Below are 17,128 nucleotides of genomic sequence, written 5' to 3' on the forward strand. Positions count from 1 at the left end.
GTGAAAATGATTTTTGAAGAAAAAGAAATTCCATATTATGAAAATTTAGTTTCATGTGCTACTGATGGTGCAACGTCTATGGTTGGGAGACACAAAGGATTTATTTCTCATTTAAAAATGTTGTGCCCCGAAATTCTAGTTATACACTGTGTGCAACAGAGGCATAAACACATGGCCAAAAATATAAGCCCTATTCTGAATCAGTCATTGAACACTGTTACAAAAGCAATAAGCAAAATTAAATCTAACAGTATATGTGACCGTCTTTTTTGAAAATTTTGTGTCAATGCTGACGAACAATATATAAGACTTCTTTTGCATACTGATATCTGTTGGCTATCCAAAGGCAACTGCTTGGAAAGATTAGTAAACTTATTTAATATAATGGTTGTGTTCTTACAAACAGAAGGACACTCAGACTTAGCTGCCAAAATTCAAGCTCAAAAAAAGAACATACACTATCTTAATTGGATTTTCCGTTAGCTGAATAAGGTCTCTCTTCTGCTGCAGGGAAAAATGATAACACTGATAGACTGTAAACAGGTGATGAGAGCTTTTGTTGAAAAACTCAATCTTTTTCATGTTAATTTAAAACTAAGGCAGTTTCATAATATGCCCAAACTAGAGGAAATCAACTTATGTGAAAATGACATTGTATTTATTGTGACCATCTGTCTGCCTTGAAAATGATTTAGAAACCAGATTTTCCGATTTATTTAGCTTCACTATTCAGCCATGGATGATTGACCCATTTAATTGTGATCCTTACAGTGCACCTGAAAATATTCAGGAGGAAGTCATCGAGATGAAATGTAATGATGAATTTCAAATTAAGTTCAAAAAAGAAAGATTGTCTAAATTTTGGCAATCAGACTCTGTAAAATCACTATATCCAAATTTGTGGTCACAAATGTGGAAAATCCTTTTGTTTCCTGGCATCATATCTCATCGAAACTGGATTTAGTACTGTCAATCATTTTGCAGAAGGAAAGAAACAGATTTGACATTAATTCACATGGAGGTATTCATATCTGTTTGAGTGGCATTAAGCCTGACATTGAATTTTTAGCAGAACATCACAAATCTCGGGGCTCACACTACTTAGTCTTTTTCTACATTTAAATTCAGAATAAAGTTTTATTTTAATTTATTTTTCTTTAGCATTTTTTTAGTGTTGATTAGTTGTAATTACATTATATTTAATATTTGTTATCATTTTTTAGTGGGCGATTATCAATTAGCTTACATCAAAAATGGCTGGAAAAGGTTGAGAACCACTGGTTTGCACAATGGAAAAGCCAGTAGCTATTGCCAGTCAAACATCAGACTTAAAAAGCAAACACCATTTAACAGTTTGATAAGTGATTGAGTGAAGTACCTTTTGGAATTAAAAAAAAATATGGTATTTTGTTTGCTTCAAATGTTACAGGAATTGAAAAACACTCCTCCAATGACAAAGCAGTCATTAAATTGAGATGATTAGTAAGTGTTTTCTGATCATCCAATTCATTAAACCTCAGTTTGTTGTCAAGTCATTTCCAAACACTTGCAATGATAAGATTGACGGCACTCATGACAGTCAACTATCATTGTAAGCTGATTAACTTTGAGTCGTACTCTGATGGATGACATTACTTTGTATTATTGGTTGTAAGGCATATTTGGATTGATTATATTTCTTTCTTGGAGCCATGAGCTTTCTTACTGTTTCCCATTAGTCTTCACAAGTTTCAAACCAATGCAAGATGAAAATGATGATTCTGTTAAAGGGATGCAAACATCAATTGTTTCAAAAGCAATCGGTTGAAAAATATAGTTAGAAAATAACATTGAATATTCATAAATCTTTATATGCTCTATTGATAAATTGCCAGATACCAAAAGAACAGCACAATCAAGGATATAACTTACAACAAAAGAATTCTCTCTTTATAGCACCATTGCAATTACTCTCACATGCACTTATATAATGTGGGGTAGCCATGTTTCTCCTCAACAGTATGAAAATCCTTCCTGTCCTTCAATCATTCTTTTCCCTCTCAATATGGTTAATATATAGTTTAACTCCTGGTTACCAAAACCAAAAAAAAAAAAAGCAGTCTAATAGGTGTTAAAAAAATGTATTAAAAACGAATGTGAAAACAAAAGTTTGCGCAAACTTGGGGTAGGGAGAGGACTTTCGGAAAATTCACAAGATCCAATTTTTCCCTCATAACTTTCAGGAAAATGGATATATATTGATGAAATTTTATAGAAATACCATTCAAATGGCATAGTTTATGATTATAAAGAAATTTGTGGGGAAAATGTTTTCCAAAGGGGTGGGGAGAGGTTTTCGGAAAATTCACAAGATTCAATTTTTTTCTCCTAAATTTCAGGATCTAGTTTAGCATCTAATCACCAAAACATAAAAAAAAAAAACCAGTCTACTCGGTGTAAAAAAATGTGTAGAAAACGAATATGAAAACAAAAATTTGTGCAAGAAACAATTCAAGAGAGGAAGGTATAATTTGGCTGCCTCTATGAAGAACTTGTGCAACAGACTTCCTTCATGTTGAGAACTTATAAATAAATATCTTGCAAGATTTTGATCGAATTCCTGGCTTTTGGATCGATTCTTCTGTCTTTCCAAAGAGGTTCAATGTTTTGTGTGTGTATGTTTCTGTGTACTATCTTCAAAATTGTCAGAGTGTGACATTTTCCTATCATTGTTTCAATGTCGGCATATCACTGTTTGGTAATACTCCGTGCGAATGAAGGAACTCAGCTGACTTTTGATCATTACAATGAAAAGTGCTGATGCATTCGTAGTAATCAAAATTAGAATTTTCACAAATATTGAAATTCTCCATTCTCGAGCACTAGTTTGCAAATGTGACAATATCAAAATTGAAATGAAGAGTAGATTTCAAGTAAAGCTCTCCATGGCCTTTCGAACAGCATAGATTACAATGATAAAGGAAAAAACAGACCGTGTGAATTTTCCCACAGTTCTCTCCCCACCTCTTCAAAAAATATTTTCCCCACAAATTTCTTTATCATCATAATCTATGCTGTTTGAAACGTGTTTCTGTAAAATTTCAATAAAAGATATATATTTTCCTGGAAATTATGAAGGAAAAAATCAGATCGTGTGAATTTTCCGAAAGTCCTCTCCCCACTTATTTTTCATTTTCATTTTCTACACATTTTTTTTACACCTGGTAGACTGGGTTGTTTTCATTTTGGTGGCCGGGTGCTAAACTAAATCCTGAAAGTTATGAGGGAAGAAAATGGTCCATAGAATTTTCAAAAATCCTCTGACAACCCCTTTAAAAAACTTTTTCCCCACAAATTTCTTTATAATCGTTATCTATGCCATTTGAATAGTATTTTTATAAAATTTCATTAATATATATCCATTTTCCTGAAAGTTATGAGGGCAAAATCGGATCTTGCGATTTTTCCAAAAGTCCTCTCACCACCCCACCGTTCGTTTGTGCAAACTTTTGTTTCATATTCGTTTTCTATGCATTTTTTTTTCACCTATTAGACTGTGTTTTCTTTTTGGTGACCGGGAATTAAACTATATATTAACCTTCAATAAAGTATAAAACCTTAATGAAGTGAGCACACAGGACAGAAATGGTTAGTGACATTTCAGCCAGCTTTTCATTCTGAGTTTAAATGCCACCAAGGTTGACTTTGCCTTCCATCCTTTTGAGGTCAATAAAAGAAGTAGCAGTTGAGTACTATGGTCGACTTAATTGACTTACTCCCTCCCCTGAACTTGCTGGCCTTGTGCCAAAATTTGAAACCAATATTTATAGTATAAAACCTCTTCCTTTCTACTATCCTCCCACTCATTCAGTCAAGGTTACTTATGAAGTCTTGCAAGTCAGATGATGACCTCACTAGTGCTGGTGCCAGGGGAAAGAACAACTAGTACACTCTGCAAAGTGGTTGGCATTAGGAAGGGCATTCAGCAGTAGAAACTGTGTCAAAGCAGATACTGAAACTTAACTGGCTCAGATCCTGTCAAATTGTTCAATTCATGCCAACATGGACGTGTAATGTTAAACGATGATGATGATGAAAACATTTTGTGTACACATAATATACTTATGTCCCACGCAGTTCGAGCAAATTTTTAATTAATCTGTATCAGTATGACAATCGTTTAACTTATTATCCCTTATGATGTTTTACAATTCCCTTTGATATTCTTCAATCACCCAAACTTAACTAAATTCATGCATTCTAACAATGATGTTCATACACTGAATATCTCAATGAGAACAATAGCCACAAAACTAAATAGGGCCACTCACATGTTTATATAGTTGATAATGAAAACAAAATCACGTCTATTCACCTCTTCTTTCGAAACTCTCTATCTGTAAATTTTATTTAGAGTGAAGATGTATTCATTGCAAAATGTCTGCATAATTAAAAATACAATAAAATTACATAGAATATGAAGTTCGGGTTTATTGTAGAATACATTGACAAAATTAATGAAAACAATCATTGTTTTTAACATGGTCTGAAATTTTGGAGGAAAAGAGTAATCGAATATAATCGACGTTGGCGAGATGAAAGGTAAAAATTGACCTCGGCAGGATTTGAACCCAAAGCATTTTATTCGACGCTCTAACGATCCAGTCAATCTACCGCCCATAATAATTTCTAACTTAGGCACCAGAAATTTGAAAATTGGTTTCAGTCGATCAAATCGACTACAGTTGTTGACCGGTACTTTATTTTTCGACCCCGGAAGGATAAAAGGCAAAGCTGATCTCAACAAATTTGAATTCACACGCGTATTTAATAACGAAAACATAAGTATATTACTCTTTCACTTTGTATAATGAAAGTAATGTGCGTAGTGATATTTTTTTAATTTTCAGTTCAAATGACGGCGCGGTACATAATTTTATTTTATTTGTATTTGTAACATTTTCATCCTTAAAAATTTAAGCAACAACAGTTAAAAATTATAAAGAAAAAACGTAATGCAAATGTTTTTTATTCGTGGATACACATTACTTTCGTTATTTTCACAGTCTGCAATACAACCGATAATTCGATAATTTTAAATTACAAGAATTACTTGACATTAGTTGTTTGTAAACACGAAGTACTGACTACTGTCATTTTAACTCAGCATGAAAACGGAAATTCCCAGAATCGGTTAATTCATATCAAATGAAATGTTCAATTTTATGCTACGTTTCGTCAGTTATTTCACTCTAAATAAGAAAAAAAATATTCAGCGATTTACCGAAATAGATAGTATTTGCATATGCAATTAACCGATCAATTTTACTCTCAGTGGTTGAAGAATTATACAATTAACCGAATTATGCAATTATGCGACATATAGTTAAGCGGAAACATTTGTAAGTAAAACCCCATCCTAATCCCTTATTGATTGTCGTAGTCGAGCTGACTTACGATCAAAAGCGTCCCAATCGTGACCACCTATTTTTACTTTTCAGAAATGATATATGTAGGACTACTATTATCTAATGTGTCCTGTGTCGTTTAAAAAAGTAGAAGGTGATTTGAGGGAGAGTTTCTGCTATTTCTAGCAGGTTCAGTGACCACTGAAAAACCTCCTACCTAGGCTTGAATTATTGACAGTTCTTAAACATGTAGATACAATAGCGAAGCGAAACAGGAGTCATATTTCAGCACTGACTCTCGCCTATTTTCCCGGATGAATGCGCTCTTATTTTGTTTGCCCTAATCAAACTATGAATAGCTTCAAAAGTGCTTCCTTATGGGAGGGGATAGCGGTTCTCAAATAATTTCAGTGTATTAAGAGAGAAAAATATGAACATAAACTCGTAAACTAAATTTCTGGAAATGGAAAATGAATAAAATCTTAAACGATAACATATGTGTTGCTTCATATCTTAAATAAAAAGATTTTAATCAATAACATCTTTCAACAATCTGGTAGTAGTCAGAGGATTTATGTTAACATGGAGAGTTGCCTGTAAGGAGCCAGTCTAACATTCATTAACCGAGAAAAGAAAACAGCAAGCGTTCGGCTTTTGGTGTCGTAAGAAATCAAAATTCAATAAGCTCCTCACTTAATCCTGATTATGTTTATTAGAATAATATACTGGTGCAAACCAGCTTAGTTAAATGAAGAACTATCTTGTCAGAACTGATGTATAGAGATTCAATCATTGGTAGAGGTGGGGAAGGTGGTTTATGCGATATCTCTCTTGATAATAACTTTTGATAACTTAGAAGAAAATAAAATAAACAGGAAATAAACCGCGCTGTCAATATCTATTGTTAAATAAGATCGACAACTTATTCGAGGTATGGTTGTGGGTGAGAAACGAAAGTGAAATAAATACATTAAGTAAACCAAACGGAATGTTTGATATGTTATTTGAAAGCCTGTGAGGTCGATATCTGCATTGATAACGAGAATATCTGCTGTTTGCCGATTTACCCAACAGAAACAGTTTTAGAAAACTCACAACAGAACAATTATTGATCGTTAGAGACAGACCGATATGATTTTTACTAATAATTTGCTGTTTCTGATGACGGGGACCAGAAGAAATAACGATTTCTAAAATTGGCAGAAGGCCCATCATAAAAATATAACAACCACAACAATTATAATAAACCGTTAACTTATTTTAAATATCTACCCACACTGAATAAATAAAGAGTAAAATACAATATCATAACACTTTAGGGAGGATTAACTTCATATTAATGTTTCATCGAGCCGATATATCGATCGGAGATACGCTTTAGTGAATGATAATAACGAAATTACACACACACACCCTCACAATCTCTTTGATGTGTTTTGGACACACATGTGCACATATACAATTTAACACACAGATACACGAGACACTTTTAATTATTTTTTTCTTCTTTTCTTTGTTCTTATTGATAGCTTTGAACTAATCGAATAACTACATGTCCAGACACGTCATCATGCATACACTGTCATCGGAAGATCGAGATCATGAATCTGTTTTGAGATCTAGGAAGAATTTCTGCTCTGAAACACAGCAAGAATATTCTTTCATTTAGAATTCAGGCATTATACATTTCATTATACATTGAAATAACTGTAAGATAAACGTCTGTAATACAAAACAACACTATATAGGAATTGTCTCGCTATAAGATTATATCCAACAAGTTGGTTCCTGTTCTTTGAAAAATAAAACTTCCTGTATTTTAAATTGGTATTTCGTTTTTATTAACCAAGGGGGATTTTGAAATGAGTTATTTAATGAATCATAAACTTACTATAATGGTCTGAAATTAACTTTATAAAACAATTATAATTGTTATTGTTAAACATAATGTAATGTAATAAATGAAAACATAATTACTTCTCTTATTATCATCGTTATTTAATCATTTACTTGCTAGAAGTTATAATGTTTCTATAAGAAGCGTAAATAACTCACTGGTTTTGTTTCTTCTGCAGACTGGAAAGTTGAAAATGTTGCAGGAACGAATCTTGGAGATATACAACAAAAACACATTTGATTGACCAAACTTTCATCCGTTTTATCCCAATTGTACATTTTTTTTTTCTTCTTAGGTTGATAGAAATTTTTGTAGAATTTGAGATAACATTGACTGAAATATTCTTCGATAAATGTTAAGCGAGAAACTAAATGAGAAAAGCGAAGAAAAAGTCAAGTAAACATATCTTTCTTCACAGCTCCAAAGTAAAAATAAATGGAATATAAATGTCAGCAAGGAATCTCCGCCATATCATAGTTGTGTCGAGAACTTTCTAAGTTTCAAAAAGTTTGGAAGCTATCACGAAATTCCTTGCTTTAAGAAGGTTTGGTAATTGAATATAATTACTTTGGTAAAAATGACATTAGTACCCATTTCTTTATTTATTACTATTTATGTGTGTAGAATCTGTGCAATATTATGTTTAAAAATAATATTGTAATTAAAAAGCAAGTTATAAAAAGTACAAGTGTAACAAACAGGGAAGACAACACGTACTTCAAGAACCTGTAGAATCGAGTTACTTCCCTTCGGGAACCCAAATTTAAGGCACCATGAAGGGCATAAAAACTGAGTTTGGGGCCATTCCATTTTCTGACATGATTAAGGTTTTCAGTATTTTTTCTGTGTTAACGAAACTCTCATTATTCGTGAATCCCTCTAATCCGTATCAAACCCGGATTTATTTCTTTATAGTTTCATATAAAAAATGCTCTAAAGTACAGTAATCCCTCGATTATCGCGAGTGTTATGTTCCAAAACCCCCGCGATAGATGAAAATCCGCGAAGTAGAAACAGTATTGTACTGTATATTTTTTCTTATTATTTTTATAATTTGTATATATTTATTTTATCATAAATGCAAAACAACACCACAGAGGAATGAACGTAAGCTTAAATAATAAACCGCGATATGGCTAGGGGTTACTGTATTGTGATACATCATCATCATTTAACGTCTACTTTTCCATGCTTGCATGGGTCAGACAGAACTTGTTGAAACAAATGTTTGACAGCCAGGTGCCCTTCTTGTCACTGGCCCTCATCTATTTCCAAGTTAGGTGATATTTTCCCATGGCCAGACATGCTTTCCATAGAAGACTGGAAACGAATATCACATATATGATGATGATGATGATGATTGCTTAAAACCATCAAATGATGTCTAGACGAGGGCACACACATACACACTCACGCGCGCACACCCACCCACATACACATACATATATAAAAAAATACGATATACCAAATCTACTCACAAAACTTTGGTCGGCTTGGGGCTATAGTGGAAGATATTTGCCCATGGTGTAGCATCATAGGAGTGAACTCAAGGCCACATGATTGGAAAGCAAGCTTTTTCGCCACACAACCACACACACACACACACACCACATCACATACACACACACACCACATCACATACACACACACACACACACACACACACAGAGGTTTGGAGAAATAGGACTTAATATGCAGAACAGAGCATATATATTTATTATTTAGTTGTAAAACCCGCCTAAGTTACTCTAAAGGTCTAGAGTTTCATACATACCTTCATACATGATTTATTTCGCTTTACATCAGGATAATTAAAACAATGTATATACTTTATTATGAGTTTTAAGTTGTTTTTCTCTTGTGTATAGAAAGTGAGAAAACCACTCTCTTGATGCTAAACTCACAAAAGAGATGAAGAAGGAATATGACAAATGGCAACATACTGGAGCAATTTTGGTTACTTTTTCTGATGTTGTAGTGCACCTGAGCATTGTATACAATAAATTCATAAATATTTTTTTTTTTTATCCTGTGCAAGCATGATAGAAATACTAAATACTAAAAATGGATAGTGTCTGCATTCATTCTCTGATCCAACCTTCTCTATAATACACTTCAATTTCTTTTTACTGTTCTCATTCTATCCATCTGCTGTCCCTAAAAGCTCTATCTCTTGCTGACTCACCATCTCATCTCTTTCTTGCTCAACTCCAGAACATTCCACCTCTCTTCCACTTCATCTTTATCTCTGTCTCATGCAATCTTCCAACAATTACTCTTAAAGCACTGGCCATATCCCATCATCCTTACCACTCTGCCCCTCTCTCTTTCTCACCAACTCTTGAAACTGCTCTGTCCTTTCTCCTTTTATGTACTCCTTCCATTACTCCCTCCCCTCAACACTGTCTCACCTGTTTCTCTTCCCATTGCCACCTCTCTTAGCAATAAATCTGTCTTCCTGTTCATATTGTAATTTTTCTTGATGCCTCATCTGAAGCCATTATTGTCTGTCTGTCTACCTCACTCTCTCTCTCTCTACTATTCTCCTTTCCTGGCATGGGATTACTTTGGTCTTGTGAGCTACAAGACCATGTCACTAGTGCTGGTGCTACAAAAATATGTACACAGCACAATCTATAAAGCGGTAGTCAAACTGAATGGAGACAAAGCAGTGTCAAGAGAGTCTCTCTCTCTCTCTCTCTCTCTCTCTCTCTCTCTCTCTCTCTCTCTCTTCTCTCTCTCTCTCTCTCTCTCTCTCGCCAGGTAACTTTGTTTTTCCTCTACAGCAAGACAGCTGTTTCTGTCTCACTATAACCTTTCATCATCCAGCTCAAGATCACCTCCTCCAATGCCCCCCTCCCCACTTAAAGGGTTTTTTTGTCTTGCAAGTACTTAATGACTCTGTCAGTGCAGGTGCCACTTAAAAGTACCCAGTCCACACTGTAAAGTGGTTGGTGTTCAGAAGGGCATCCTGCTGTAAAAATCTTGCCAAAACTGACCTTGCCTGTGTTTGGTAAAAAGCACCAAGTCCACTCTGCTGAGTGGTTGGTGTTTGGAAGGGCATCCAGCTTTAAAAATCCTGCCAAAACAGTCACAGAAGTCTGGTGCAGTCTTTTGCCTGGCTGGCTCTTGTGAAACCATCCTACCCATACTATATGTATACACACAGGTATATATATATGTATATATATATATATATATATAATATATATATATATATATATATATATATACATGCAGGTATGTATATATGTATGTATAATAACAAATGAATTGCAGTTCACTACAGCTCTTTCAGACATGCTTTTTTATTGATGAATAGAAGTGTTGCATCATGCAAAAAATGCATTTTCAACAGGTGAATACTTGTAAGAATTCAGAATTAGAACTTCTCAGCAACAAGTACACTGTACCAGATGACTCAGCCAACCCAAATTTGGTCAGAGATGACTCATGTAAGATTTAGTAAGGCACTTGTGAATGTATACAAAACAGGAGAACAAATCTGTGTTTGCTTTAGTGAGTACATTTTTGTTCTTATATATTGTACACGTTAGTGCTATCACCGACTCTATCCTGGTGCTTTCACTATTTAAATAACCGATTCTCTTAAATCCTAGAATTTAAAAAATTTATTTATGTATGTATGTTTCTCCCTCTTAGGCAAGGGGACTCTTTACTCTTGGGAATTACAAGACAACTAACTACACAAGTGCTGGTGCATATGGAAAATAAAAAAGGCACCCTGTACACTCTGTGAAGTGATTGGTGTTGGGAAGGGCAGCTAACCATAGAAACCATGCCAAAATTGAGACACTGAAGCAAGATGTGATCCTCTGAGGCCCATTTGATCCATATTAACATGGAAAGGGAACATAAAAATGATTATAACGTTACTGACAATGATGACAGCAACACTGGTGGTGACAATGACAATGATGACAAAAGTGATGATGATGATGATGATGCATGAAAATATGTATACATACTCATACACATTATAAAAACCACATAGGTCAATGTTTAATCTCTTAAATTGTGTATGATTAAAGTTACTGGTTGATAATTGATTGTGGTGAATGGTTGACATATGGGTCTAGAAAATGTGGTTCTGAAGGAGAATGAAAGCAGAAAAATTTAGAATGATACAATAGGAGTGGGGTAAAATCGAGAATCCAAGGAGACTGGTAATGGTCTGCAGCAGCAACAACTAAACTATAGTTCAATTGCTGCGAAAAGGGAAGAATGTAACGTTTTGGGTCCCTTCTCTTCATGTGAGTATAGAAGAGAATGAGAGAGTGGGGGTACTGTTGCTTTGGTGGTAAAGCTAGTAAAAAAAGAAGTAATTTTGATAAGCTTCCCTGTGGGCTTGTTATAGACTTTATGGTTTACAGAGGTATTAAGTTTACTACATATATGTTTTTAGAGAATAATAAATAAGAAAAATTATTGGTGTACTTAATGTGTTTATTAATGTTATATTTCAATAAGAATTATCTTAGCTGTCATTAGGATTAAGTTTTTTAATATACGAAGATAATATATTTGAAACAGTCCTACAAGTTACAATAAAATATTTACACAATATTTATTGTTAAATGGTTTGTTTTATTATGATTAAAATTTATTCCTCTGGGACAGAAACCTATAGTCACAGTTAGTTGGTTTGAAATTCTTTTTTAGAATTGGACCAATAAGATTGCAACTTTGTACTTGTAACTAGTGTAACTGTGGTCTAATGGCTTTAGCTAGTATCAGAAATAGAGTTTATGGGATCAATTTGAACCAAGAGAAGTATGTGCATATGAAGGAATAAGGTGCATGCAATCAATAAATTGAAAGATAGAAATATAGTGTAGCAAAGAGAAATACCAGATTGCATTAGCAATAACTCATCACAGATATTCAGATATAGTTGGTAGTTCATATGCTATTACTAATGCTGTATTGTGTCCAAAACACTCAACCATCAAAGGCCCAGTCTACCTAACTATAAATAATAAATACTATCAAATGGTAGAGTTTATCACTATGCAGTGAAAGCATTGTATAATTGATAAATGTTTTTCTCTTTTTTGCCTGAAATGCTGAGCTTATACACTGCTATAAGTCTGAAGAAGGTTTGGGGAATGCACCTCTGAATATCCTCCTTTGAATGACTATACAACGAAGAAGACTTAACTGTAAACTATAGTCATAGTTATGCAATGGTAATCAGACCACGTGAATGTGCACACTCACACATAATCATATATTGACATATTTAATGCAGAATAATACAAACATTTTACTTTTTGCTGTTCCAAAGAACAAAAAGGCATTCATTCAGCGAAAAATTCTACTCTTTATTGGTATCATTTCTTTCATGAATGCATACATTTTTAATACCTAATAGCCTACCAATTACTATTGATTTCCTTTGATTAGGCACACTGCCAGATTTTACTGAGGTTGGTACAGCTGATTCAATTGGCTTACTGAGTTACTGGTACTACCCTTGAAGAATGAAAGGCAATGTTAGTTCATAAAGGGAATTGGATTGAGGCCATGGAGAAATACAACTAAATATAGTTATTTCAGTCATTAGTACAAGGCTACAGATTTGGGGAGAGGAAATAGTTCTATAAGCAGACCCCAGTACTTGACTGGTATTTTATTTTATCAAACATAGAGAATGTAAATCAAATTGGACTTTGACAGAATTTTAACCCAATGCATTAAGAACTATAAATATAAACCACAAATCATTTTGTCTGGCACTTAAGTCAGCCAATCTAGCAACCATTCTTAACTATTAATATTGATTTCTCATATCAGTATAATGCCACTAATCTAAAGAGGAGGAGTATAGCCAATTAAACTGATCCTACCACATGTCCAGTATATTTTTTTTATTGAAGCCTGATATATAAAGAAGAAAGTTGAGCTTAGTACAATTTTTAATTAAAACACTAAGAGGAGAAAAAAAATATGAAGCATTTTAATAATGTATCGTTTCTACTGATACTACTGCTCAACTTCTAACTAATAAATTTTACTTTATTTTTATAATTTATTGTTATGGCTTATTCAAAAGAGGAAGAGCAATACTGTTTCCAGAACATCTAAAGACTGACTGAGAGAAAGGATGAAAGAAATCATGAACCAAGGTTGCTCCAGCAGGAAACAGAACATCAAGATATCAAGTTGTCCTTGCAGCATTAAGAACTATAAATAAAACCCAAAAGACTTAAATTTACCATTCTGCCACCCATTCTTAACTATTAATATTGATTTCTCATATCAATATAATGCCACTAATCTAAATAAGGAGGAGGAGGAGTATAGCCAGTTAAACTGATTCCACTACATGTCTAGTATATATTTTATTGAATCTCTATAGATAAATAAGATAGCTGCGCTTGGCACAATTTTAAAATAATGAGAAAAAACATAAATGCGGGCAACAGAATGGCACTCAGTAACCATGCAGTAGTGCTTAAACTAAGGGTGGAATAAGCCTGCCATATAGATGGTTGGATAAGTGGGCAGGTAGGTAGGTAGTTGGGTGGGCGACTAGGGTGAGTAGGTTGGTAGATAGGTAGGTTGGTATGTAAGGAAGCAGGTAGGTAGATAGCTTGGTATTCCTTTAATTGTAATTTCTGCTAGTGTTCCAGGCACTTGCTTATAATTGTGTAATAGGGTTCACTGTTTGGTTTGATAAATGAATTAATACAACAGAAATAAAATTATTAATTTGGAGTGAAGTTTAATTTTGACTTGTATTTTCTGTTTTAGCTGGAAAAACACTCTAAATACAGTGTTTATCTTTGTATATTGAGATTGAATATAGAAGAGTATTCAAAGGCTGGGTACCATGAAAAAATTCAATATATACAAGAAGAAGGCACACACAACACTGGTAATTCCTCCAATTAAAATACAGATTGTACACCATCAAAACATCATGGTTTGAGAACTCACTCAGATAGAGAATACAGGCCTGGAAGAATTGGTCATGTCAATGAATTACCAACAAAAACTCATAGACACATGCGACATAACAATCCAACTGCTTGTAACACTGTAAATTGTTCCAATCCACTTAATCAAATAAGCGTAACAATCAACATAGGAATCAGGATGTCCTCTGGTTCAATCCGATTTTCAGTTCGCATGTTTCAACCAAGATCACAGGAAAATTTTTTTGCTGCTTTGGACAAATGTTTTCATAAATCTAATCAGTGTCATGCTATTTTTAATCAGCACACTGTGAAGGTATCCTATGCTAACTCTGCCAATTTTGAGCAGCTTATGCAACAAAGGTTCAATAACTCACCTACTGGATCTAGCGAATATATGCATCTAAATACTAACAAAGGAGCTATAAACTACAATGAAAAACTCTAATTATGGACAATTTGTAAAAGTAGAAATACTTATGATACAGCTAACAGAGTAACATCATCATTAAATGGAGTTGGGACTGCTTATATACAAATAAATACAATAAATGCTCATGCAGAGAAAAATCAAAATGTCCATTGATGAATTTCTGTATGCATATAAATCTTGCACATAAATATACTGTGCACACAAGAGAAGGGCTTTTTACAGTGTTTACATTGGGAAGATGGCTGATTCATTTAAAAATTGTTATCATAATCATGTTGCCAGCTTTAAGACAATAATAAACATTCAACATCTTTGGCTGATTTTGTATGGCGACTGAAGGAGGATAAAATGAGGTACAGTGAAGCCATACAACATAATCTCCAAGAGATATTGTCTCTGCTCTGAGGAATCCCTGTCTATTTTGTGGACTAATGAGAAGATCATTAATAGAATTTCTGAAAGACTCATGAGATGCCTATATGCATATAAATGTACTTTCGCACAATGCAGTGAGAATGAATTTTGAGTAACTGTTAACATAATTTACTTAAAGGTATGGATGAATTAAGTTTACTTTTAACCTCCCCATTCTTACAAACACCAAGTAGATAGTTAACTCGCTTTGTGATCGTGAGTGCACCAAACCTCAAGTGTGCATATGCTCACATTTTCGTGGATGCTTGTATGAGCGAGTGTACTCACACTATGCAGCTTGCTTGAGGGCATTTATACATTCATATTTATTAACAGTTATTTTAAATACTTTTCTCACTGTATTGTATGTTTGTTTCTCTTTTATCCATCTGTGATTTTATTTTTGATCTTCTATGTAAATGAAGGTATTTCCTCCGTCTGGCTGCTTTTCTTCCTACAAAGTGAGAAATTACATTGCAAAACTGTTATTTTAATGAGTTGTGTCTATTTATCACTCGATGAGAGATATCTGCACCACCAAATACTCCTGAACCAGCTGTTGAGTGTCCCACCCATGAGGGATCAATGTTAGACGTGTCGAAACAATTGTCGTGATTAATAATAAATTCTCATATATTCCATCTAGATAGATAGATAGATAGATAGAAAGATAGATAGACAGATTCATACATACGAACATACATGGACGAATGAACAGATGGCTGAATGAATGGATGGAGATGGAGGAATAGGTAGATAGGGAGACAGACTGACAGACAGACAGATAGATAGATAGATAAATAGATGAGTGGACGGGCATATAAACAGACAGATAATGACAAGTAGATAGATAATAACAGTTTGACACTAAGATAGATAATGTGTGTGTGTGTGCGTGCACACGCATCCAAGGCTGACAAAGTAAAATCTAATTTTAGCAAAACCATTAGCACCTAGCTTTTTAAATGCAATACATAATTTAGTAAAACCCATTAATGCAAAACCACTCACAGGTTTATATATATGTGTATATATATATTTATATTCCTTTCATTCATCGAAATCTATTTCTTCCAAGCCTTTCAAAGAAACCAATGAAGTATTCAGCAAGACCCACTCTGTCTTTTGAATATAATGAATAGAACCCTTTTGGATAGAATACCACTGAAAGGTCAAAACCTCTCAGACCAATTTACTTGGCATTGCACAACACACCTGGAAGCTAACATTTTTACATGTAAAAATGGCAAGCAAAGTACTTGGAACAGTCAGCAGGCAAGTTCCAATCAGCCAGTTTGTTATTAAAGCTTTCAACACAACAACCAGTCAACACCCTGAGTTCAACCAATAATTACTATTCACCTGTAGTTAAATTAAGTATTTTATTCATTCAATTTCAAAATTTCTACTGTCTCCACCAAATATTATTACTTCCTTATGATTTTAACTCCAACATAATAGACAGGCATTTCTATTCAATAAACTTTTGTTTTCCTGTGATATCAATTTTCGCATTAGTACATTCTATTACAAACACCTCCTCCTTATCATCATCATCATTAGTTATATATATATATATATATATATATATATATATATATATATTTACCAGAGTGAGCACATAAATGTGAAACAAGGTGGAAAAAATAGTACTTGAATACCAGAGGTAGAGTAATATGCTTTATTAAAGGTAGCAAAAATATCACAAAAACCGTTACTCAGAGTTTCACTTTCCTGTTCGTTGCACAGTTTTGTATAGAAAACAAAACTGTATATAATATATATTATATAGTATATAAGCATGTATATAATATAAATAATATATATATGGGTATATATATATATATATATATATATATATATATATTATATAAACATATATATAGTATAAATAATATATATGTGTATATGTATACATACATTATATATATATATATATATATATATTATATAAACATATATATAGTATAAATAATATATGTGTATATGTATACATACATTATATATATATATATATATATATATATATATATATATATCATCATCATCATCATTT

The 17,128-nt window shown here is 33.4% G+C and overlaps 1 protein-coding gene and 1 long non-coding RNA gene across 5 annotated transcripts in view; one reads left to right on the plus strand and one right to left on the minus strand.

The window, feature by feature from the left end:
* Nucleotides 1–7,975, minus strand: part of LOC115215581 (inversin) — a 408,281-nt gene extending 400,306 nt beyond the window's left edge. The window contains exon 1 of one of the 4 annotated variants that reach the window (XM_029784790.2): nt 7,443–7,972. In XM_029784790.2, coding sequence (XP_029640650.1) covers nt 7,443–7,562 — 120 coding nt within the window. In that variant the 5' untranslated portion in view covers nt 7,563–7,972. Of the gene's footprint in view, nt 1–7,364; nt 7,395–7,442 lie in introns of those variants that run through there. The other 3 variants (XM_029784800.2, XM_036506245.1, XM_036506247.1) reach the window with 3 other exon arrangements.
* The window catches only part of LOC118765013, a 25,690-nt gene continuing 9,731 nt past the window's right edge, over nt 1,170–17,128 (plus strand). Inside the window, exon 1 of the long non-coding RNA XR_005000856.1 lies at nt 1,170–1,280. This is a non-coding gene — a long non-coding RNA (uncharacterized LOC118765013). The remainder of the gene's footprint in view (nt 1,281–17,128) is intronic.

The sequence above is a fragment of the Octopus sinensis genome, linkage group LG1, assembly GCF_006345805.1.
Source record: "Octopus sinensis linkage group LG1, ASM634580v1, whole genome shotgun sequence".
Classification (NCBI taxonomy): Eukaryota; Metazoa; Mollusca; class Cephalopoda; order Octopoda; family Octopodidae; genus Octopus; species Octopus sinensis.